We start from the raw sequence: 25,868 nt of genomic DNA, 5'->3' as shown, positions 1-25,868 counted from the left end.
ACGACCTTAAAGCTTCACCAAAACCACCCCCCGGCTCCCTATATATAAATATATATATATATTTTTTCTTTAAGGTGGTGAAAGTAGTAGTGATGAGTTGATCTGATAATTTAAGTTTGAAAAAATATGTAATCTTTTTATTTCAAAATCTTTTAATACTTAGCGTATACTTAAGTCCTAGGGCCTACTTCACACTACCTTTCTCTACTCTGGGTTTTTCTCTTTCCTGGGTGGAAAGTTACCACTCCTAGTCCCCCAGGATAACGCCCTTCCGGAGGTGTGGGCGAGGAGCAGTCAATCCTTCCGGGTAGGCAGCCCGTCCTGCCGCAAGTCTACGCAGCACTGGAACTGCAGACCGACCTCCTGCTCTGAGCAAAGCCGAGACCCCAGCCCACCCCGCGTCTATCCAAGGGGAAGGGTGGGGTTCCCAGGTCCAAACCCCTCCCATCGAACGCACCCCAGCCGGTAGGAGAGAGGAAGTACAAAAGGCTCCACCCACCTTTCTCTCTTTTTCTTTCCATTGGACTGGTTGGTTGCCCATCGTTTCTATCCCGTAGGCGATTGGCTCCCTCCTCCCGCGCCAGTCCCTGCCTCTCCCTGCCAAGGAGGGTAAGTCAAGCCAAAGTGGGCGGAGAATCCTCTGGCCTCTCTCCTTCGCTCGTCTGGGCGGTGGCGGCAACTGGGGACGGGGCGGGTGGCGCATCGCGGGCGCAGAGGCAGGAGGAGCAGTCTCATTGTTCCGGGAGCCTTCGCCACTGCAGGTCTCCGGGCTCTTTCGGCCCTGCCCCTTCAGTCCTCCCCAACCCCCACAACCGCCCGCGGCTCTGAGGAGAAGCGTCCCGTGGAGACAGCAGCTGCAGCATCATCTCCAACCCGCCAGCCATGGAAGACATGGACCAGTCGCCTCTGGTCTCCTCGTCCTCGGACAGCCCGCCCCGGCCTCAGCCCCCCTTCAAGTACCAGTTCGTGAGGGAGCCCGAGGACGAGGAGGAAGACGAGGAGGAGGAAGACGAGGAGGAAGAAGACGAGGACTTGGAGGAGCTAGAGGTGCTGGAGAGGAAGCCCGCCACCGGGCTGTCGGCAGCCCCGGTGCCCACCGCCCCTGTCGCTGGCGCGCCCCTGCTGGACTTCGGCAGTGACTTCGTGCCCCCGGCGCCCCGGGGGCCACTGCCGGCCGCGCCCCCCGCCGCCCCGGAGCGGCCGCCGTCTTGGGACTCGAGCCCTGTGTCTCCTGCGGTGCCCGCGCCTTCCCTGCCCTCAGCTGCCGCAGCCTTGCCCTCCAAGCTCCCCGAGGACGATGAGCCTCCGGCCCGGCCTCCCCCTCCTCCCCCCGCCAGCGTGAGTCCTCAGGCCGAGCCCGCGTGGACCCCACCCGCCCCGGCCCCCGCCGCACCCCCCTCCACCCCGGCCGCGCCCAAGCGCAGAGGCTCTTCAGGCTCAGTGGGTAAGTGCCATGCCCTCCCGCCTCGCGCAGCCCCTCGCTCCCCTCCGTCTTTTGTGTGCACCCCAAGATGCCACGGGCGGAGCCCTCCTCTCCGCCCCGAGGGGCTTTGTCCGTGGACCTCCGGGCGAAGGCGCCCCCCCTGGTAGGAGCCGTCAGGAGCAGGGTGGGGCGGACAAGGAAACCCGGGCTTGTTCTTTATTGTCTGTCTCGGTTTCGGGGAACACGTGCACCCCGCCTGCTCCGGGCTTCTTCCCTCTGGTCCCTGTTCTGCAGCGTCCCGGAAGTTAGGCACCCACCCCTAATAGGAGCTGGGTCTGTATCTATGAACTAGGGTTGCGGATACATTGGGCTGGTTAGGTTCCTGGGTGAGGATGGAAAGGCCTTGGCGCCCTTCATCTTTTGTCTACCAGTCTGGGGTTGCTCCTAGGAAAGAGGCGTAGTTTTGCTGCTAGTCTGTTTGCCAGCATTGAGCCCTGCCCCCCCCCCCTTCTCCCTGGCTTGGGTGGCCCCCCAGCGCCTCATTCCCCTCCCTTTCGACTCTTGGCGCTGGTGGGGAGCTGGCCCAGTGGAAAACATCCACACTGACCCAACTGCAGTGAAGGGAGAGCGCCTCCAGTGGTGTGGCGCGTGGAGAATCGGGAAGGCGAGAGTTCTGGCAAAGTCCTGCCACCGCCCAGTTTATCCGCGCTGTGATGTGGCGACTCCCCGGCAGAAACGAGCCAAGGAAGCGGGATCTGAGCATCGGTAGTCCGAGGGGGCGCAGTTCTACCAGGGTCTCAGCTGCTGAGTGAGAGGAATTGCTGTCAGGTGGTTTAGGCTCTTGATGCATTATAATTGGATCGGAGAGACAAAAAAGCAAAATGGTTGACATTCTTAAAGAAGGGAAACCAGTGGTGTTTTTACCGCTGATAGGTCAGTTGAATTTGTGGCAGATTTGCCACCAGACTTAATGAAATGTTTTGAGAAAGGTATTTTCATGTAGTGGTTAGAAATACTGTTTCTTAGAAGTTCTGTGGTTTAGGTCTACAGGGACAAATCTGCATAGTTATAAACATTAACAAATCTTTTCATTCTGAATTCATATATATATATATATATATTTAAAGGGACATTGTTTTATTACCCTTTTCATTTTGGGAAATTGTTTCTTTTGGAAGAGAAAAAAATCAAGTTGGTTAGAGATGGAGAATCTTACTAGACAAGTTATCAACTTACTAGCATGTATCTTGTCACTTTGGGGGCAGAAAGGGTCTGTCTCCCCAGCAAGCAGTAGGACCTTTCTTTATAAAAGGATGAGAATCTGGTAGTGTTAACTGCTTGTTGAGAAATCTTCATTGCCTTGTAGGATTTTAGAAATGGTTCATTTTCTAGAAGAAAACCAATCTGAGATCACAGAATATATTTCAGTTCATTTCTCCACAACAGGGAAATAAGCCAATGGTGATGTTTCTGAATAACATCTTGATAATGACATACCCCAGATGACATACCCCATACTCAAAACACTAATCATTGCCCTTAAGATATTAGAAGATATGGAGTAACTCAATCTTTGCTTTTTCTGAATTAAAAAACACGTTTAAGAAACTAAGGGGAGGTGGAAGAATAAAGAGTAATAAGAAATTTGCAAGTGGGAAATCTAATGATGAACAATGGCATACTGATTTGTCATCTTGTATACCAGCATGGGAACAAAGAGAAGAGTTCTGATCTTTGAACATTAGGGTTTCAGGAGATGACCGCATTCTCTTGGAATTTTGACTTTTGGAATACTGAATTTGAAAAAGGACAGGGAATAGTGCCTACTCTGGGACTCTTATCTATATAGTTCCCTAATTCTGCGTTGGTGATAGCTATTTCAAAACTTTACTCATTTAGTAAACCACTGAATATCACGATTATTCATGGATAGTTAAACCATTTCTGTGAGTCTTAGGTTCTTAACGGTTTGTTCATTCATTCAGCTGATGATTGATTACCTATAAAGGGGCGGGTTGGTTCTATTCTAGGCTATGAGGGTATAGCAATGAGCAATGAGCAAAACACATGTGCTCCCCATGAGAGGGGTACGGTGATAAGCACATAAGTAAGGAACTAAGCATAGTGATAGGTGTTACGAGGAAAATAAAAAGGATGATGGTATGGAAAATGACGGGTGTGGGGGAGTGGGGGCTGTTTTTAAGTAGGGTAGCATTGAGAAGTGGTTTTGTGAGGAGGTGAGGTTTGAGCTGCAGATAAAAATTTCCAAGCAACCCATAGGAAGACAAAAGCCTTGAGGCAGGAATTAGCTTTTTGTGTTTGAAAGTCTAGTAAGAAGACTAGTGAGAAAAACTTGCAAGACACTGGTGTCAGGTAAGGATGGGAAGGTGGGCTAAACGTAGACCATCTGGGGTCTCTAACAGGCCAAGGTGAAGAGTTCTACTTTTTTTTTTTTAAAAAAAGATATTCTTTAGTTTAGAAATATGCTCCTTAATAGTTATATTGTGATTTTGGAGCAAAAATAGGGTTTTGAAGATTTGGAGGACCTGTGAGGACTGATGAGAGTAGAGACAAGATGAGAAGTGAATATAAGGCATGGTTAAAAACAGAGTAGCCCGATGGGAAGAGGGTTATATTTACTGAGTTGGGCAGATTCCTGACACTTGGGCATTTACATTGTAGTTTACATTATTTTTGAATAAACTCCGATTCCCATCCCTAGGAAAGTAGTAATTTTGCTGTTTTCTGTTGTGCTTGGAGCATGCCCACTGTGATGCAGTAATGAAGTGAGACGGAAGCCTCTCACCTGATGACCATTTTTCACGGAGAAAACATTTGGCTTCACTTTGAGAGGTGGTTGGTTAAAGGGCTTTGAAGAAACGTGAGGAAAATTCTGGATAAAAATTGTGTTGAGGGAAATGCAAGCATCATTAACATGACGTTGAGCTGGTCTCTGATCATGTTCTAAACCAGTGTTAAGATTGAAAATGTGGTAGATTGGGTTCTGAGGCATATTGAATACTACTAAATTAAGATACAAGGGTTTTAGAATCCTGTTTTTAATCCATGCTCTGCCATCCACAGTTGCTCTTTCTGTAATTTATATTATGAAACAAAAATGTTTGTGTTGTTTCCAAAATGTAAAGTTCTTTCATTATTTTTACCCATGTCCTGAATTACTGCTTTATTCCATGGGAGGCCATTGGAGATTATTGAACTGAGGCATGGCATCATAAAAGCAGTGTTAGAAAAAAAAAATGAATTGGTGACAGTATTCAAGATAGGATGGAAAGAAGAACAGGGAATTATTTAGAAAGCTTTTGCAGTAGTTCTGAAAGAGATGAGTAGAGCCTGAACTAGTTCACTACTGTTTCAGTCAGTGAAAATGGAATAGAAGGGAAGAATATAAGAAACTACAAGAAGCATGGTTTTTTGGCTGTAAATCTCTATTTAATAGGTTAAAAAAAGGTTTTATGAAAGAAGAATTGATAGGACTTGGGGGCCAAAGATGTAAATAGAAAGAAAAGAATGTTGGTGCTTACTAAATCAATTTCAGAGACTGTCCAAATTTGTTATTTGAAATGGAAATTTGTATAGAATTGAATGCTGCTCATAGGTGTAGCTTATGGCTTGGGATTAAAAATTATTAGTCTTTTAAAAAGTCATTAATTATATGATTAGATACAGTGGCATAAGAGCACCTAGTAGAAATGTAAAAAGATTTTCAGTGACGTATAGTTTAAAATCTTAAGTGCTAATTCTTAATATAAAATTCAAGTAAACAGTGATGTGACTCTACCAGGAAGCAGTTGCTTCTTCAGAAGGAGCTATCTCATACCCTATCCATTCCCTGTCCTCCTTTGAAATTGGGAACAAGGAAATGAACTGATGAATTTACAGATTCTGAATAATTTTTTTAAGCCATTTTTAATTTCTGACTGGGAATAAAAATTGGGAACTGGTATGCTCCTTATGTATAAGTTGAGTTACATTTTAGATTGCCTCCTACCATGCTGTTTCAAATTTATAGCCCTTTTTAGTAACTGGCAAGCTCCCTCAAACCTTCTTAAAATGAAGTGGTGGGTACATATTGAACTGCTGATAAATACCTCATTACAAGGAATAGTATTTAAAAACATGCTATTTTAGCACTATATCCCTGTAAACTTGGAATATTTGCTATCTTTTTTAAAAAGATTTTATTTATTTATTAGAGCGCATAAGCAGAGGGAGTGGCAGGCAGAGGGAGAAGCAAGCTCCCTGCTGAGCGAGGAGGCCAGGCGGTACTCAATCCAAGAACCCTGGGATCATGACCTGAGTGGAAGGCAGATGTTAACAAACTGAGCCACCCAGGCGTCCCAAGATTTTTCTTTATAAAAATTGTTTTTCTAAAAAGGAGCATATTATCTGTTATCTAATAATTGGCTCTGTTTTATGTGTAGTTATTTCATAATCTACCCAAAAGCAATTTATTTGAAACACTTCTGATGCAAGGCCCCAAATTAAATGGCACATTTAAAGGTACTGTGCTAGCCCAGGAAAAAGTACCTACTCAGTGGATGATACTTCTTCTTTCCTGAAACTTCTGATTAAGTAGAAGTAATGTTGTAGATACACTAGTCTTACAGTACATTCTTTGAGACTTTTTGTTCCTTTTCTAAATACAGAATCTAGAAGGTCCCTTTGGGGGTGACAGCATCAGAAATGGAAACTGTAAGGGCAGACCATAATTCTTCAGTGTTTAAAAGGGTGAATGTGACTTTTGTGGCTGGCTCCTATGGGACATAGACATGCAAAAAGGTGGGACCCAGCTTTACTGATGCTAATTTCTTCTTAGACTGGTGGCTAATGATTCTTTTTAACTCTAAAGGAGGAGTTAATCATTTTACGTTTAAGCTGTTGTTTTGTTTTTGGAATGGTGATTATTTTTAAGTTGCTTTGCTCATGTATTCTCATAACATTCTATTCTTATCTCATTGTATATATCATACCATATATGGTAATGTTATGTTTACTCATTTCTGTTCTCTGCCAGATGGTATGCTCCTTTGGGTAAGGGGCTATGTTCCTTTTTTCCATTGAGGAAAAGGTCGATGTGACATATCTTTATTGCTGAACACAGTGCCTTAGATGTGGTGTAGGCACTCAAGAGATTTGTTGAATGAATATGATATTATAGATAAAAACTGACCTTCAAATTCTCTATAGCCCTAGAATTACAATATTTTCTCTCATGAATTCTTATGAATGAAAGTATTTATTTATTTACATGTACAAGGTATATGGGTGAATCATTGATGAATATCTTATGGGTGGTTAATTGGGTGGTTTCTCAACTTTTTGTTATAAATAATGTTGCTGTTAACACTTATATATATTTCTTTGGGAATACGTGTTGTTATATGTGTTGTAGGATAAATTCATGCAAGTAGAAATTCTGGTTCAGAGGGTATCTGTGTTTAAAACTTTGATAATGCCAAATTGCATTACAAAGAGTTATTGGAGCCTCTATTCACACAACTATTGTGCTTAGAGTACCGTTTTCCTTATGCCTTTACCATTACAGTGTATTGGTAAGACTAATAAATGGCTTAGGAAATTTTCTTTTTTAAAAAATTTACATTTCAGAGTATATTTTTGGCTTATGTGGCAGTAAGTTTTTTTCTGATCACAGCTTTTGACTATTCTTCCGTTAGGTTTTTGTTCTTACAGACTTAGGAACACTTCATCTATTTTAAGGAAATTAGCCTTTTGTTGTGTCCTGAAAACTTTTTTCATGATTGGTTATTTGTATTTTGATCTTTGGAATTTTTTTTATGCAGAAATTTTATGTAGTCAGATTTATCATTTTCTTTTATGCTTTTGAGTCATACAAGTCATTGAGTTTTGTGTAATTCTTAGGAAGACTTCTAAGATTATAAAAGGTGCTTCTATGTTTCCCTTAGTACTTTTATGATTTTTATGATTTCATTTTAACATTTAATTCTTTAATTCTCTGCAGTTTATTTCATTTTAGGGAGTAAAGTAGTGATATACTATTTTACTATTCAACATGATTTCTCATTTTTCCAAACGTCATTTGTGTTGAATCATCCATCTTGTCTTTACTCTTTTAAAATGATGCTTTTGTCATATGCTTGTAGAATGGGTGAAATATTTCCTCTTCTATTCCATGTCTTTGTCTTTTCATATATAGGACCAAACTGTTTTAATTGCTATAACTTTCAAATGAAATACTAGCTGATAGCATTTTCCAGAATTATTTTTTCTGGCTATATATGCATGTGTAGTTTTCTACTTTATCTTTAAACTTTGTTTATTTAACCCCCTCTCCCTCTATCAGAATTATAGTGTGATTATATTAAATTTATTCATTAATTTAGGGGAGAATTGATGTATGTTTTTTAATTGATATTACATATTTTTTCTACAAACCTGGTTTTTATTAATGTGTATTTTTAAAAATTAGTTTATAATTATGTGAAATATAGGCTTTAAAAGGCAATTGTTAAGTATTCTGGCCTACTTAGCGTGAAACAGTTGAAATTCTGGGTTATATAGGTATTTGGCCTCCTCTTTTCAGTTGATCATGCATATAGACTGGTAAAAAGAAGTCATCTCACTTTTTGGTTTCTCAAAAAACAAAAACAAAAACAAAACCCAACTTGAGAAGGGAAGAAACATTCTTTATACTCTTGTAGTTAGAGCTGTAGCTACTAAATATTGGATTATTGTTTTAGCAGTCTTTGAATCCTTAAGTGGCCCACTAGTTTTAAAAACAAAACGAAACATGATTCTTTAATAGCTTGTTCTTCCCACTGATGGAATTGTGAGAAGGCGGCTCTTAAAGTTTTGTTGTTTAAACAGATTTAGCAGTTGTCTGGTTATCTTGGTGGTCCCTTAGAAGTTCAGGATTAGTTAAAAAATCAGCATACTCCTTTTTTTTTCTCTTTTCTTTTAAAGCCAGGCTTAGGGCTAGATATGGGGACAAAAAGGTGAGTAGAGGGGCTCTTGGGTGGCTCCGTGGGTTAAAGCCTCTGCCTTGGCTTGAGTCCAGGGATCCAGCCCCGCATCAGGCTCTCTGCTCAGTGGGGAGTCTGCTTCCTCTTCTCTCTGTCTCTGCCTGCCTCTCTGCCTACTTGTCTGTCAAATAAATAAAATCTTTAAAAAAAAGACTACATTATAAAAAGATGAGTAGAGAGAATTTATGAGATCTGCATGTAGCAGATAAAGGGAAAAATATAAGACCCTTGTTGTAAAGAACTTTCTGCTCTCTTAAAACCAGAGGAGTCTTGTGATTGTACTGTAGGGGTGATCATAAACTTAACCTACTTGACAACATCTTTTGTGAAAAAAGAAAAAATCTTAATTGGGTTCTAGGTTGGCCTGCATATTTTTTGTCCAGTTTTACAGATTGACTTGTGACTTGAGTAATTGGAAGGTGCCACTATTAGACTTATTTATCTCAATGTTTTGACAGTGCTAGGTAAACCTGACCTAGAGCATGAAAAACATTTTTTTAAAAGATTTACTTATTTATTTAAAGAGAGCATTGGAGGGGGAGCAGAGAGGGAGAGAGAAACTTGAGCAGACTCCTCACTGAACATCGAGCCTGACGCAGGGGTCAGTTCCCACGAATCATGAAAGCTTGACCTGTGCTAAAACCAAGAGTTAGTTGCTTAACCAACTGTACAACATAGGTACCCTGAAAAACATTTCTTAAAGCTACTGTAGTCTTTGATCTCAAAAAAGAAGGGAATTTCCTTAAAATTTTTTTTCTTTATTTTAAGGAAATTAAACCATGTAAATCCCTTTCATAAATAGCCTTTAAAACTTCTCAGTTTCAACTAATCAACATCAATGTTAAATTATAGAAACGTTTAATATGAAAATCTATCAAGTTCTGTTACTTTAATTGTTATGCAGAGCAACTTGTTAAAAACAGAGAGCTGGAGAGGGAGAATCTCAAGCAGACTCCCTGCTGAACACAGAGTCCAAGGCAGGGCTCAAACAATGTGGAGATCAGGACCTGAGCTGACTGACTGACATCAGGAGTAGAATGCTTGACTGACTGAGCCATCTGGGTGCCATTTATTCCACGAAATTTTCTTTTGACCCTCTTAACTAAAGTTTTGTTAATGGAACATGTTCATCAGGAGCTACAGTTAAGTTTAGCACTGATAGAATCAAACATACATATTTTAATTGCTAAAAGAGTTGTGGGTAAAACTGGTTAAAATTGCTTCTGTATGATAGAATTTTAGTATGTTTACATTGTCTTGTTTCTTTTGGAAAGATTTTAAAAAGTTATTTATACTTTTTGTTGTAGAAAATTTGAAGTGTAAAGACAGAATAGTGAATGAAAGTTGACTTAGCTGTCACTGAGCCCCAATAGCTATCAACCCATGGTCCATTCTCCCAATCCCACACCCTCATAAAGATTTTTTGCAAACTGTAACTACTCCTTTTTGCCAAATATAACTGGAACACCCAATAATCAGATGGTTTCCCAATATATTTCACAAAAATTAATGTTATCAAATAACCAATTAGTGTGTATATGTTGTGAATGGTCTTTTTTTTTGTTTTTATTTTTTCACCAGTTTTTTTTTTTTAAATTAGAATTCAAAAGTCTGCATATTACAATGGATTGATTTGTTTTATGTCTCATTAACTGTTCCTTGTTCGCTTGGATTATCTCTCCAAAATTTATTTGTTGAAGAATGCTCATATACTTTTTTTCATTTTAATGTTTGCATTAAGATATAATCTATATACAGTAAAATACATAGATCTTAAGTTATAGCAGTTTTATGTTTTGACAAGTGTATCCACACATTAACCCACACCACTGTCAAGATAGAGAACATTTACATCATCCCAGAAAGATCCCTTGGGCCTGGCAGTCAATTAAATTCAATTCTTGTTCTGACCTTCCTCCAGCACCCCCAGTCCCAAGCAACATTGTCCTGATTTCTTTCACTGCAGATTAATTTTGCCTGTTATATTGCACCATGTGAATGGAATCATATGGTGTGTACTCTTAAGTCTGATTACTTGCTTTCCGTATGTTTTTAAGATTTATCAATGATGTTGCAGGTATCAGCAGTTTTACTGCTAAGTAGTATTCCACGATAAGACTATACCATAGTTGAATTAGTCACTTGTTGATGGGCTTGGATTATTTATAGCTTCTGGCTACTATGAACAAAAGAATGCTATTGGTTTTCATTTCTCTTAGTAAAGAGCATAGAATTGAGTAAGAGTAACTGGTTAGAATTGCTGAGTCATGGGCTATGTATATATCTAACTTTATAAGAAATTACCAAACTGTTCTCCAGTGTTCTTTACTTCCATCAACTCAATTTATTTCCATCCAACTCACAGTAGGAGAGTTGTAGTGGTTTCACATTCTCACCAACATTTGATATCATTCTTTCTCATGTTAGCCGTTCTGGTGGATTCATAATTGTTTCTCATTGTGGTGTTAATTTAGATCTCCCTAATCATTAATGAATTAGAGGACTTTTTTTTTTTTTTTAAGATTTTATTCATTTATTCAACAGACAGAGATCACAGGTAGGCAGAGAGGCAGGCAGAGAGAGAGGAGGAAGCAGCTCCCCGCTGAGCAGAGAGCCCCATTTGACCCAAGCCCAAGGCAGAGGCTTTAACCCACTGAGCCACCTAGGCGCCCCGAATTAGAGTACTTTTACATGTCTATTGGCTACCTGTATGTTTTCTTGTGTGAAGGGTCCCAAGTAATTTTAATTTGCCTGTTGTTACATTGTCTTGTATGTCTTTCTTACTGCTCATAGGGAGTTCTTAATATATTCTGGATAAAAGTCTTCTGTCAGATATATACATTGTGAATATATTCTAATCTGTATCTCGCCTGTTACTTTTATTGATGGTTTCTTTTGGTGAGTATGATTTTCTAATTCTGAAGAATTCTTAATTTATCAGTTTTTACGGTTAGTGCTTTCTGTGTGCTGTCCAAGATATCTTTGCCTACTCCAAGGTTGTGAAAACATTCTATGTTTTTTTCAAAAGCTTTATAGTTTTAGCTTTTATGTTTAAATCTAGATACATCTTGAATTAGTTTGTCTGTGGAAGTGTTACGGTTTGGGATTTATTTTTTTCATACAGATATTTAGCTATCCCAGAGATTTTTTTTTTTTTTTTTTGGAAAGAATTTGTCTTGCTTTATTGTTTTGGTGCCTTCGTTGAAAATCGGTGGCCATATAAGTAGGTCTGTGTTTGTACATGTATTTTGTTCTGTTGATCTATATTTTTGGTATCCTTATACCAATACTATTTGCTATAGCTTTGCAGTAGTCTAAAAATCAAGTAGTATGCCTACTCCAAATTTCGCTTTTTTTCCCCCAAAATAGTTTTGTTCTTTCTAGGTCCATTATATTGACATACATATTTTAGAATCGCCTTGTTCATGTCTAGAAAATGTCTGCTGGGAATTTGGTTGGGATTGCATTCAGTCTAGAGAGCAATGTGGAAAATGGCATTTTAGGGTTGGAAACATAGTGTTTATCCCATAACAAGCTAACAGGATAGCTTGCCATAGTTTCTTGAATGCTGACAGAAGACCCAGATGCCTGGGTCAGGTACAAAGGACTTTATTACTTATAGCAGTGATAATAGCTGGCATATCAGCATTATCTTTTCTTTTTTAAAGATTTTATTTATTTATTTGACAGACAGATCACAAGTAGGCAGAGAGGCAGGTAGGGAGAGAGGAGGAAGCGGGCTCCCTGCCAAGCAGAGAGCCCGATGCGGGACTCGATCCCAGGACCCTGAGATCATGACCTGAGCCAAAGGCAGAGGCTTAACCCACAGAGCCACCCAGGCGCCCTCAGCATTTTCTTATACAGGTGTCCTAAGCCCCATTTCCTATGGGGCAATGCTGAGAGGGTCGAGTGACACTAAACTTGCTGTGCTGTATTGTAGGAGAGGAACCTTGAGCTTAGGGAAACTGAATATATATTACCTAGTAGGCATGCCTGCCTATTCCACTTATATTGCATACAATAATTATTTGAGATTCAAAAATCAATATATATATAATATATATATAATTCTATGTATCTACTCATATTTACCACTTCTTTAAAAAAATTATGAGATGAGAATATTTCGTATTTACTCAGAATTCAACATTTTTGTTCTTTGTTTCTGAAGATCCAGGTTGGATCTTCATTGATCTACCTGGTATCATTTTTGTTCAGTCTGAAGAACTTACTGAACATTTATTGTAGTACAGATCTCTTGGTGACAATTTCTTTTAGCTTTTGTTTTCATCTTTTATTATCTAGTAATGTTTGTATTCATCTGTATTTTTGAAGCATATATTTTTTTAAAAGATTTTATTTATTTATTAGAGAAAGAGTACATGAGCAGGGGAAGCAGCAGGGAGAGGGAGAAGCAGACTCCCCACTAAGCAAGGAGCCCAATGTGGGGCTCAATCCCAGGACCCTGGGATCATGATCTGAGCTGAAGGCAGGCATTTAACTGACTGAGTCACCCATGTGCCCCTTGAAGCATATTTTTGATGAATATAGTCAGTCTTGTTGCTCATGGTAGTTAAGTTCAATAGCCACCGAAGATACTGAATTAGCAAATACCGAATCATTGCTTCTAGGGAAATACAGGCTTAGGTTTCTGTGAACCACTAGTCATACCATTTTTGTTAATGATGAATATATAACTTCGTTTTATGTGTGTTTATATTTAAAGATGCATATTTAATGTATATTGTTGATTTTTTAACATTGAACTCATGACCAGTATTACTTAACTCATGCTTGGATGAAGCTTATCTAAAACATGTGTTTTCTCTGTAAGGCACATCATGGCCTTCTTGTGTTCAAGAACACCAGAGAGTACTAAAGCACTGTTCTTAGAGAACAATTTAAATAGCAAAATCACCAAAAAAAATCACACAAAAAGAAAAAATATGGCACTAAATAAACTGCAAAAAGTACACCTGTTTTCAGTATGAGAGCTGAAGCAAGAAGGCATGGGGCTGCCTTGTTTGACCTCACTTGGGAACGTTTGCTGGGTTCACTGCTCTGCACACATTCACTAATGTTAAGTGTTGATTTGGGGAATATCAATTTAGTGAGTAGGCAGTGGGCAAATAGGCAATCAGTGAATAATAAGAATTGACTATATATAATGATAGGTTGGTAGATTTTTCGTCACATAAAGATATTATCTTTTGCATTCCATTGTTTCTAGTGACGGGTTAGGTCATTCTTATTGTTTCCCTGCCTGTTTCCTTTGTTTCTAAGATTTTCTCTGTGTTTGGTTTTCAGCAATTTGATCTTGACAGTGTACTTCTTTGTGGATTTGTGTTTATTCTACTCAGTGTTTATTCTTTGAGCTTTCTTGGTCCCTTGAGCTGGTATTTTCCATCACAGTTGTCAAATTTTAGGCCATAATATCTTTACTTATTTATTTTTCTGCTTCAGTCATTGTTGCCTATTTTGGGGACTCCAATTACATATAATTTAACTGCTTGATTGTCTCACAGGTTGCTGAGACTTCTTTTTTCCCCATGCTGTGCTTCAGTTTGGATAGTTTCTAATTGCTCATTCTTTAGGCTTACTGGTCTTTTCTTTACCACCCAATCTGCTTTTAAGCCCATTTAGTGAATTTTTCTTTCACTTAATATAGTTTTCTGTCATAGAATGTTTAGTTGGTTTTCTCTTCTGGTCTGTGTTTCTCTACTAAGATTCTCTGTTCGCTCATTATGCCCATCTTTTGCTGTATATACTTGAGGGCTATTTTAATTTTTATTTTAATGTTTGCTAATAAAATGTTTACATTACTTCTTTGTTTATATTAGCTGTTTTTTCTTATTTATAGTCCTATTTTCTTGTGTCTTTTCATGTTCAGTAATATTTTATTCTATACTGGTTGTTGTGGATGTATTGTTAGTGTTGTTCTGGAAGTCACTTAATTTCCTAGCAAATCATCTTGATCTTTCATGTCATGATTTTAAAAGGAGGGTCCAGAGGGTCCACAGTTGGCCTTTTTTTTTTTTTTTTTAAAGAGTGAAACAATTAATATTTTAGGCTTGTGGTCCTACAGGTTCTTTTGTAACTACTCAAGTTTGCCCTTACTCAAGTCATGCCACAGTAGCCATAGACAATACATCACACAAATGAACTAGGCTGTCTTTCAATATAATTTTAACCCACAAGCCATATTTTGCTGACTTTTGGTCCAAATCTAGACCAAGTAACCTAGACTAGATAACCTTTAAGGTTAAAGTAGTCTTCCTTTAAAGGATGCCTTTTCTGGGTCTCATTTTTATACTTGGGGTGTTCAACAAGATCTCTCCACTCTGGTTTGTCAAAAACTTCTGGTCAGGTCTTCCAGTGTAGAATCTGACCTCCAAAATATCTGTTCTCCAAAACTCTATCATAGATTCTCTGCTTGGCCTCTGTAAGTCTTGTGCCATATATGTGAGGCATAGTTGAGCCAAGGATTTCAAAAGACCCTCTATCCAGATTTCTGGAGCTCCTTTTCTATGAAGTTTCCTTTTTTATGTTACCTTGCCCCACAAATTCCAGACAAGTCAGCGGCTTCTTCAACTCAACAAGAGTGCTTCTTGGCCTCCTTTTCCATGTACTGTGACAAAGAGCTTTTAAGCAGAAAGCCAGGGCATCATCTGGTATGCTTCCTACTTCTCAGGAATCACGGCCTGCACTTCCTGTTGTCCAGTGTCCCAAGATAGTTGCTTCAGTATTTTGCCCTGTTTTGTGGTTATTTATGTTAGGTTAATCTGATGGAATTACTCTCATAGCAGAAATTATATGATTTTTAAAATGCAGTTTATTTCCTGTCTTTTATAAATTAGTTATGGTTTTTATTGACCAGTTACTTTTGGTTGATGAGCAGGTTTTGAAATGAACATGTCAAGAAAAATATTCAATATAAGAGTGTGTGAATGTTAGTAAGATCATAATAGCCTATTTTAAATTGGACAAGTAGTAAGTTCAAAACTGATATGCCACTTTTACTTTTGTAAAAAGTGGCTTGCTTAAAAAAAATCTCTTCAGTGAACTTTAATTTTGGAATCAATCCTTGTGTGATGGAAATAATTAGTATTCAAAGTATATACCCTGAAACAGTCTAAATTTAAACTTGAGTAAGGAAGTGAAACTAGCATTAGGACCAACAATAAGGAATAGTTTCCATTTGGAAAAAGTGGTTTTATGAAGGGTATTCATCTTTTATACTGTCAAAAGTGTAGTGATTCTAGGCATTTTACTGAGGGTAATAAGGAAATAAATATCTATCGGATTATAGTGATAGTTAAATTATAATTTTCTAGCTTTGGCATTAACTAGCTATGTGACTTTGAATAAGTTACTTAGTTCTCTGAGCTTAGATAACTGGAAATAGAGATTAGAAAAATAAGGATGAGTGTGTTTTAAAAAGAAAAGTAAGGCTGCATATGGTGAATTTATTGGATGTGAGCATTCTGATATACAAGAGGTGGAAGGAGGGGTTTGGTTAGAAAGAATTATGTTTGGTTAACAAGTCACTGAAATAAGCTTAGATAGCTAACTTGGGGGCTGTTTATTGCAGGGCTTAAGAGTTTCGGGTATAGGGCGCCTGGGTGGCTCAGTGGGTTAAGCCACTGCCTTCAGCTCAGGTCATGATCTCAGGGTCCTGGGATCGAGTCCCACATCGGGCTCTCTGCTCAGCAGGGAGCCTGCTTCCTCACCTCTCTCTCTGCCTGCCTCTCTGCCTACTTGTAATCTCTCTCTGTCAAATAAATAAATAAAATCTTTAAAAAAAAAAAAAAAAGAGTTTCGGGTATAATTCAGTGGATAACTGGAAGCTTTTAAATGTTTTGTGCAAGAGAATATATAGAATTACTATTTTTTAACTTTTTTATTTTTTAAACATTTTATTTATTTATTTGACACAGAGAGAGAGAGAGAGAGAGAGACAGTGAGAGAGGGAACAGAAGCAGAAGGAGTGGGAGAGGGAGAAGGTGGCTTTCTGCCGAGCAGGGACCCCAATGCCGGGCTTGATCCCAGGACCCTGGGATAATGACCTGAGGCAGACACTTAACGACTGAGGCACTCAGGCAGCCCTAGAATTATTCTTTTAGGAATATTAATTTGATGGTATGAGAGACTTAACAGAAGAGTTCTGGCTTCCTTTTTGCTTATTATTTAGTGAAAACTTGTTAGTTTAAATATGCCACTGTGGTATATTTATACTTAGCGTGGGTAGAATTAAGACCTTAATATTATTTTTTCTGTTTGTGCAGAATAGCACAAATGAAGTTGATAACTGAAGTTTCAGTTTCATCCAGTAGTTAGAATTTGACATAAGCATAGACCATAGAAAGAGGGGGTGTTGTTCACCTTTTTTGTAAACCTAGTAGTAGTATGTCTATATATAACATGTCTCAGTAATGTTACACTTTTAATATAGTGTCCCTGATTATAAAACAGTTTATTATTCACTTGTGAAGGTTAAGATCTTTTACAGAAAAAGGAAGACTAACCTAAAATCAGTGATTTTTTTCAAAGCAAAATAATTCTTTTAGCCTTAGAATTTGGTAGCTTATGATATGTAAGTGTTATCAATCAAAAATTTTTAACATCCTTAATTTTATTTAATAATATTTTAAAATTCTAAATTTATAAAGTCCAGGGAAGGAGGTACTGCAGAATGATTAAAGAAAAGAACATAGACCTGCATACTCTCTGAATTCAAATCTCAGATCCATCGTTTTTCAGTTTTGTGACTCTGGGGTAGTTACCCACCTTTTTATGCCTCTTTCTTTATTTCTGAAATGAGGATAACAGGAGGACCTAACTTTATGGAGTGGTTTGAGCATTGAAAGAGCATCTGAAATAAATGTGCCTGGCTAGCATTACTATCTCTATAAATATTATTATATTGGTAAAGTAGAAGCAAATAACCAAATATTTCAGATAATTAACAGGGTATTTGCTGGATCACAATTTACCTTAATTCAGGAAATCAAACTTGAGGGGCTGATAAAGAAGAATTTACACTGGTTGCATTTATGCATAAACTAATCCCTCCAAAAGATAAAACACATGAACTTGAGAGTTAGACATGTTTATATCCATGCTCTCTGGCTTCCTAGCTCTGTGACTTAGAGCAGGTTGTTTCTAATTCTTCCCCCTTTCTCCCTGGCAACATTTTGAAGAGGTACTGTTACTATACTTACTTTACAAATGAGGCACAGAAGGGACAAATAGTATTTTTCTCAAAGTCACACAGTTTTAACTGATGAATCTGGGATTTGAACCCAGACAGCTTGATCCTATGATCACTTTATGAGAAGTCAGAGCAATTCTTCTTGAGGGCCAAGTGGTAGTGACTTCTTCTGTTTTTGTTTTGTTTTTGTTTTTTCTCTAAGTGCTTTTTGAAATGCAATACTTATTTCACAGTTCATTTTGGACTGATTCTCAATTTGTGATTTTTCTTTTTTCAAAATTCAGTGAATATTTGAAATACCAATTTGTAAATGTTCTCATTTGGCCAAGTGCCAGGAATATAGTTTCCACTAGGAGAGTGTCTGGTATTAGATAGGAATAAGGATACATGTTTAAAAATAAATTTTTGGCACAATTTTGATTGTAGTTTGTTTTCCCTCTAATTTTAACAGTAACATGTTTCGAGTTCACTTTTGAAGAAGACTGGCCTCTGCATTAGTAATTTTTAATTATATTAAATAGATGAAAAAACAGCCATTTTGTTAAGGAGTTGCTACCTTTAATTTAAATGGAGCACCTGTGTAATTATTTGGTTCTGCTCTTTGATCCCCAAATCTCAGTTTTGTGTAAGATTATAATACATTATTTTAACTGAAAGGAATTCTCAGGTTCTCTCATCTTACAAAAGAGAAACTGTATTAAAGACGATCACATAGTAAGTTGTCTTTTGGAAGTGTGTACACACTGGGGCGTTTGGGTGGCTCAGTCTGTTGAACCTCCAACTCTTGATTTTCGCTCACATCATGATCTCGGGATTCTGAGATCAAGCTCCACATCAGGCTCAGAGCCCAGTGCAGTGTCTGCTTGACCCTCTCCCTCTGCTCCCCAATCCCTCTGCCCACATGCTCTCTCTCTCTTGTATAAATAAAATCTTAAAAAAAAAAAAAAGGTGTATACACATGTGTATGTGTTATAAAATCTCATAAGGTGGTTTGACTTACTGATTTGCCCATCCAACCTATTGTTCTAGTTATAGAAAACCTTTTTAAATGTATACCATGGATTTTCCCCTCCTTACATAGTCTGAGAATCCTTCAGATACAGTATCATGCCCAGTATGGATTTATCTAAAATTTATATGACATTGTGAATTTAACTCTTATTCACCAAGGGGGATGACTTTGGGAGACATGTCCATGTTCATGATAGCCACATCTCTATTTTTTTCTATTGATCAGCCTTGCCTAGGTTGTCCTTCCAGATAGAAATGTCCAGATTTAGGGGCACCTGGGTGGGTGGCTCACTGGGTTAAGCCTCCACCTTCAGCTCAGGTCATGGTCTCAGGATCCTGGAATTGAGCCCTGCATTGGGCTCTCTGCTCAGCAGGGAACCTGCTCCCCCTACTTGTGATCTTTGTCAAATAAATAAATAAATAAATCTTAAAAAAGAAAAGAAAAGAAATGTCCAGATTTATTAGGTCCTCTACACTCAAGCTATTTCAAATTGTCTTTTGCTAGAGCCCTTTCTCTAGTGTAAACCATAGAGGACCTTTAGCTCAGGATCTTCCACCTGCAGCTATAAAGTGACATTGTGCAAGCTTAATATGCCAATATGTAGTTTATTAGTTGACTCGGGCTGCCACATCAAAATACCATAGACTGGGTGGCTTAACCAACAGAAATTTATTTCTCACAGTTGTGGAGGCTGGAGAGTCTAAGATCAAGATTTAGTCAGGGTAGGTTTCATTCTGAGACCTCTTTTCTTTGCTTATCTCTGCCATCTCACTGTGCACTCACTCACATGGCTTCTTAATGTTGCTCCAAGAGAGGGAGAGGAGGAGCGAGGACAAGGAGGAAGTGTTGTCACACAGACATGAGCAAGCTCTTTAGTGTCTTTTCTTATAAAGGCACTAACCCTATCAGACTGTGGTCCTGCTATCATGACCTCCTGTAATCCTAATGACCTCGCAACAATTACAGGTTGTTTTTAACCTGTAAAATGGGGGATATTAATTCCACTTACAAGAAAAGCATTTTCCTGCATGTAAAACACTTAGAATAACAAGTATCCCTTGGGATGCCTGGATGGCTCAGTGGATTCAGCATTGGATTCATGATTTTTGGCTCAGGTCATGATCTCAGGGTTATGAGATCCACTTTAGGCTCTGTGTTGAGTGTGGAGCATGCTTAAGATTCTTCCTCTCCCTCTGCCCTTTTCCCTGATCATGTGTGCATGCTCTCTTTCTTGGTCTCTCACTCTCTCTCAAAAAAAGAAAAAAAAAAAAAAGAAAGAATAACAGGTATCCTTCAATGTTAATTTTAAACAAAACAAGACTGATGATAATAATTATCCTCCTAATGACAATTAATGTTTTCTTTGCAATTTGAACAGTGGTACATAGCACTAATATCCTCACAGACTAGTGTACAGTGACAATTGGAATGTTTTCCTTTAGAGATAGCCTGGAGTATAAGAACATATGCATGATTTTCTGAAAGTGTTCTTCTAAGCTGGACATATGCTAATAAAAAAGGATTAAGCAAAAGTAATTATTAATTTTATTCAAATGCATTTTTAAAAATTTTGGCCTTGATTAGGGCAAAAAAATTTACTTATCCGAAAATGTGAATAAAAGTTTGGATGGCATGTATTAACTGAGAAAAATAGTATCTTAAAATCACTTTGGTTTATGAAATTTCTTTAACATAAACATGTTATTGCCTCTTGAGAAATGATAGGTTCTGTGGATATGATTTAATCATCTTTGTAATATATATGATAATCTGAATTAATGGTACTACTGATAGTACTACTTTTTCTTTTCCATCTTGGCTTTTTCTTTGTAAAAGTTTTGTGTTAACTCATTACAAACTGAACCCTTGCTTGCTCCTCTTACCTTTAGTCTCCTTCAAACTCTGTCTTTATTTCTGCTGAGGTTATATTCTATTTGTTTTTCAGATGAGACACTTTTTGCTCTTCCTGCTGCATATGAGCCTGTGATACACTCCTCTGCAGGCAAGTTCTTTCTGCTAGCCTTTTATCCTCTGTGTATTCTAACCTTAACTCTTTAGTTTTATTAATTCTGTACAGAGTGGTTTGAGTTTACTAAAAATTAGCATGGTTCCAAGAATGTTTGTCTATTGAAAAAGTTGAAATTTATATTTTATATGTATGTCCAAGAGAGAAATGGACGGAACCAATAAATTGGAGATATATATATATATATATATATATGGAATTCTTGGACCCCTGATTTATATTTATATATTGACTAGTCCTTTTTTTCAAATGCACTTATAGCTGAAAGGCTTTCATAGAAATGAATGCCACTCTTTAAAATTTAATTATTTGGTGTCTTTTCTGCACTGTCAAACTCTTCTCAAATTCTTTTTTGTCTTCCTCTAAAACTTGTTAGAAGTAGCTTTTCTCAATTGATTATACTTGAGATTTTTTTCCTCAGAGACTCAATTTTTGCCTTTTCATAGCATATAATTGGCTCTGTAGCCATGCATGTTTTATTGACAATAGCTTTAATTTTTTTCAGTAATGATTCAAGACTACTTGATTATTTGTTATTAACATTTAATTTTAGTTAACATTAACTCTTTACTAACCGTATTTTGAATCTGTCATAAAACTTGCATTAACTCTGAGAACACTGGCATTCTCTAACTTTCCTTTCTGTCCATGGTCACAGAAAAAATTATGGACTTGAAGGAGCAGCCAGGTAACACTGTTTCCGCTGGTCAAGAGGATTTTCCATCTGTCCTGCTTGAAACTGCTGCTTCTCTTCCTTCTCTGTCTCCCCTCTCAGCTGCTTCTTTTAAAGAACATGAATATCTTGGTAATTTACCAGTATCACGCACCGAAGGAACACTTCAAGAAACCTCAACTGAAGCTTCTAAAGAGTTCACAGAGAATGCAAAAAATCCATTTGTAGACAGAGATTTAGCCGAGTTTTCACAATTGGAATACTCAGAAATGAGATTATCATTCAGTGGCTCTCCAAAAGCAGAATCTGCCATAATAGTAGCAAATCCTAGGGAAGAGAATGAAGATGAGAAAGAAGAATTAGTTAGTAATAACAGCCTTTGTAATCAACAAGAGTTACCCATAGCCCTTACTAATAAATCAGTTAAAGAGGAGGACAAAGTTATGTCTCCAGAAAAAACAAAGGACAGTTTCATTGAAAAGGGAATTGCAGCAGAAGCTCCTATGAGGGAAGAATATGCAGACTTCAAACCATTTGAGCGAGTTTGGGATGTAAAAGACACTCATAAGCAAGATAGTGATGGAGGTAATGTAGAGAGCAAGTTGGAGAGTAAAGCGGATAAGAAATGTTTTGCTGATAGCCCTGAGCAAACAAATCATGAAAAAGATAGTGAAAGCAGTAATGATGATACTTCTTTTCCCAGTACACCAGAAGCTGTAAAAGATGGTTCAGGAGCATATATCACATGTTCTCCTTTTAACCCAACAGCAACTGAAAACCTTTCAACAAACATCTTTCCTTTGTTGGAAGATCATACTTCAGAAAATAAGACAGATGAAAAAAAGATAGAAGAAAAAAAGGCCCAGATTGTAACAGAGAAGAATTTTAGTACCAAAACATCAAACCCTTTCCTTGTAGCCACTCAGGATTCTGAGGCCGATTATGTCACAACAGACAGTGTGTCAAAGGTGACTGGGGAAGTAGTGGCAAACATGGCTGAAGGTCTAACCCCAGACTTAGTACAGGAAGCGTGTGAAAGTGAATTGAATGAAGCTACAGGTACAAAGATTGCTTTTGAAACAAAAATGGACTTGGTTCAAACATCAGAAGCCCTGCAGGAGACGCTCTACCCTGTGGCGTCTCAGCTTTGCCCATCTTTTGAAGAATCTGAAGCCACTCCTTCACCGGTGTTGCCTGACATTGTTATGGAAGCACCATTAAATTCTCAAGTTCCCGGTGCTGGTGCTGCTGCTCCTGCCTCGCAGCCCAGTTCATCCCAGCTAGAAGCTCCTCCTTCTGCTAAGTATGAAAGCAGAAAACCTGAGCCGGAAAATCCCCCACCGTATGAAGAGGCCATGAATGTATCCCTAAAAAGTGTATCAGGAATAAAGGAAGAAATGAAAGAGCCTGAAAGTACTAACGTAGCTGTTCAAGAAACAGAAACTCCTTATATATCTATCGCATGTGATTTAATTAAAGAAACAAAGCTCTCTACTGAACCATCTTCCGATTACTCAGAAATAGCAAAAGTTGCACAGCCAGTGGCTGATCATTCTGAGTTAGTTGAGGATTCTTCACCTGATTCCGAACCGGTGGACTTATTTAGTGATGATTCAATACCTGAAGTTCCACCAAAACAAGATGAAGCTGTGATACTTGCGAACGAACATCTCACGGACGCTTCTCAGTCAGTGATGGAACATGAAACTAAGGAAAAACTCAGTGCTTCACGACCACCTGAGGGGGGAAAGCCGTATTTGGAATCTTTTCAGCCCAATTTAGATACCACAAAAGATGCCTTATCTCCCGAAGTTTCAGCACTGGCCCAAAAGGAGAAAATTCCTTTGCAGATGAAGGAACTCAGTACTGCAGTTTATTCTGATGACGGTGTATTTATTGCTAAGGAAGCAAAAGTAAGGGAGAGTGAAACATTTTCAGATTCATCTCCAATTGAGATTATAGATGAGTTCCCTACATTTGTCAGTTCTAAAACTGATTCTTCTCCTAAATTAACCGGGGAATATACTGATCTAGAAGTATCCCACAAATATGAGATTGCTAATGTCCAGGATGAAGCTGGGTCATTACCTGGCTCAGAGTTACCTCATGACCTTTCTTTGAAGAATGTACAACCTAAAAAGGAAGATAAAGTCCATGTCCCAGATGAACCCTTCAAAGATAGGTCTGATATTTCGAAGGTGCCCTTACTGCCTCCAGATGTTTCTCCTTTGGCCACTCAAACAGAAATAGGCAGTATAGTCAAACCCACAGTTCTTGTGAAAGAAGCTGAGAAAAAAACCCCTTCTGATACAGAGCAAGAGAACAGATCACCATCTGCTATATTTTCAGCAGAGCTGAGTAAAACTTCAGGTAATCAGTCCATACATTGTTTTGTACTTTCTTGCCACCTTTTGACTTATCATGGAACATTCCACTGCATTTTCTGTAGTATATTACATTTATAGTCTCTAATATATCACATTGATAAGAATTTTTTTCTACGGTCTCAGAAGTTTTAGTGCTTTTTTTTTTTTTTTTAACTCCTCTTGTACTCTTTACTTGCCCTTGCGTGTAACTTTTTTTCCACACAATTACTCACTGCTCCTTTTTGTATTATACTATGGAACTAGAAGATTTTATTAGAATCAGCCTCATGTATTTCTGTCTTTTCCTTCATTATTTGCTCATAGCATGAAGAGCAAGAGGTATTAAAACAAAATATTTTAAAATGTATTTACTATGGTTTTCTCAGAAATTACTTCATTTTAAATTTTTATAAAACCACATTTCTGTAACATGTCTCCAGTATTTCAATATACTGCTGTATTTACCAGTAATACATATAGAGTTAAGCATATTGAGTAGCAGACATTTTGTTGAAAAGTATAAATTGAGGTATGCTGTTAGGAATTCTTCTGAAAAGTAGGGATTGTCATTTTTTCTTTTGACGCTACATTTCCGACACACTTGATTTGTGTAGAGTGATTTGCACATGTGTTTTTTAATTAGCATTCTTAGCATTTTAATTAGCTTAGCATTTAATTAGCATTTTTAATTAGCTGTGTTTTCTGTAAAAATGTGTAGTGATTACTATTTATTGAATATACTTATGTTTTGGAGATGGGTGGTATTAGTGGCAGAGAGACAAGGTTAGAGATTGTTGTTATAGTCTTAAGAAGGAAGAGATTATGAATATTAACTCAGTGGGAAGAGAGTGGAGACATAGGACTTGATGTTTGATTGGATATGGACATGAAGGATAAGGAAAGAAGTTATAGATGATTCCAGGAATCCTGGGTTCCTTGTGTTTTCAAATGCATGTATGGCAGTATGAGAAACTGAATTGGGGATATGAGAGAATGAAGTGGGTTTAAGGAGAGAAGATAAAAAATTAAGTTTTGAATATTTTGGTATTTAAGTACCTATGAGACCTCCAAGAAGTGGTGGATATTAAATATATGAAGCTTTTGACAGAGACTTTGGCTGTATGTGTGTATTTATCATGGGCTCAGACCCAGTAATTAAAGCCAGGGATATCAACTAGGGAGAACCAAGGAAAAGGGGAAGCTTTAAAAGTGGAAGAATTGGTCAGCATTATCAAAGGCAAGAAAGCTTAGTTAAGATGAGGATTGAGAATCTGTCAAAAAGTAGGGAAGGTGTTGGCCTAACAGTGGTAGGTGGTGTGGGTGGGCAGGGCTAGTGGTGAGGAGTGAAGGAGACTTGAGTAAATGGATCCTAAATGTTGGCAGTTTTTAAGAAGTTTGAGATCCTGGGGTGCCTGGGTGGCTCAGTTGGTTGAGCATCCAACTCTTGATTTCAGCTTGGGTCATGATCTCAGGGTGGTGAATTTGAGCCTTGCTCAGTGCCTGCTTGAGATTTTTCTCTCTCCCTCTGCCCTTCCCCCTCATTTGCTCATTTGCTCTTGTGCTTGCTCTCTCTCAAAACAAAAACAAAAACAAAAGCAAAACAAAACCTCAAGATTGTGGAGATGGAGCAAAAATGATATCAAGAATAAGGTAGAGGATAGAGCTGAAGAAGGGCCTTTTCCTTTTACTAAAGATTGAAGGGAAAGTCTAAATAAAGGTGGTAGTACAAAGTCAGGAGGGGATGGGACAGGATGAGATCCAGAATTCAGGTAGAGGAATTGGCATATAAATAAGGAACATTGGAAGACATTGATTGTAGTTAATGGAAGGGAAAGTATGGGTGTTGATACTGCTAGTTTTTGTGGCTGGAAGTTAAGGGAAGTGTATGATGGTGTATGTTTATTCTTTAAAGCAATATGTTAGGTCATTTGCTGAGAATGAACTGGAACATGCTTGGGTGGAAGAGGTCTGTCTAGGAAAACAAAGGCTTTGTATGAAGAGTCTAATCAAGGTTGAAGGGTAGTCTGTATAACACAGTGATTTTTCTTTAATTGTGCCTAACATCCTAGGTGTAGGTTCAGTGAAGGCAAATGCTTATATTGATTCATACTTGTGTTTTGCTAGAGGGGCCTGGC

General features: G+C 38.2%; 1 protein-coding gene across 3 annotated transcripts in view; it reads left to right on the top strand.

The window, feature by feature from the left end:
* The first annotated feature begins 578 nt into the window (after window positions 1–578).
* Window positions 579–25,868, top strand: part of RTN4 (reticulon 4) — a 72,498-nt gene continuing 47,208 nt past the window's right edge. The window contains exons 1-3 of one of the 3 annotated variants that reach the window (XM_004775671.3): window positions 579–1,444; window positions 20,614–20,670; window positions 21,353–23,737. In XM_004775671.3, coding sequence (XP_004775728.1) covers window positions 883–1,444; window positions 20,614–20,670; window positions 21,353–23,737 — 3,004 coding nt within the window. In that variant the 5' untranslated portion in view covers window positions 579–882. The remainder of the gene's footprint in view (window positions 1,445–20,613; window positions 20,671–21,352; window positions 23,738–25,868) is intronic. The other 2 variants (XM_004775672.3, XM_004775673.3) reach the window with 2 other exon arrangements.

Source organism: Mustela putorius, unplaced genomic scaffold, assembly GCF_011764305.1.
Source record: "Mustela putorius furo isolate JIRA1106 unplaced genomic scaffold, ASM1176430v1.1 tig00000224_pilon_pilon_pilon, whole genome shotgun sequence".
In the NCBI taxonomy this organism is placed as follows: domain Eukaryota; kingdom Metazoa; phylum Chordata; class Mammalia; order Carnivora; family Mustelidae; genus Mustela; species Mustela putorius.
This window is presented reverse-complemented; position numbering and strand designations above follow the sequence as displayed.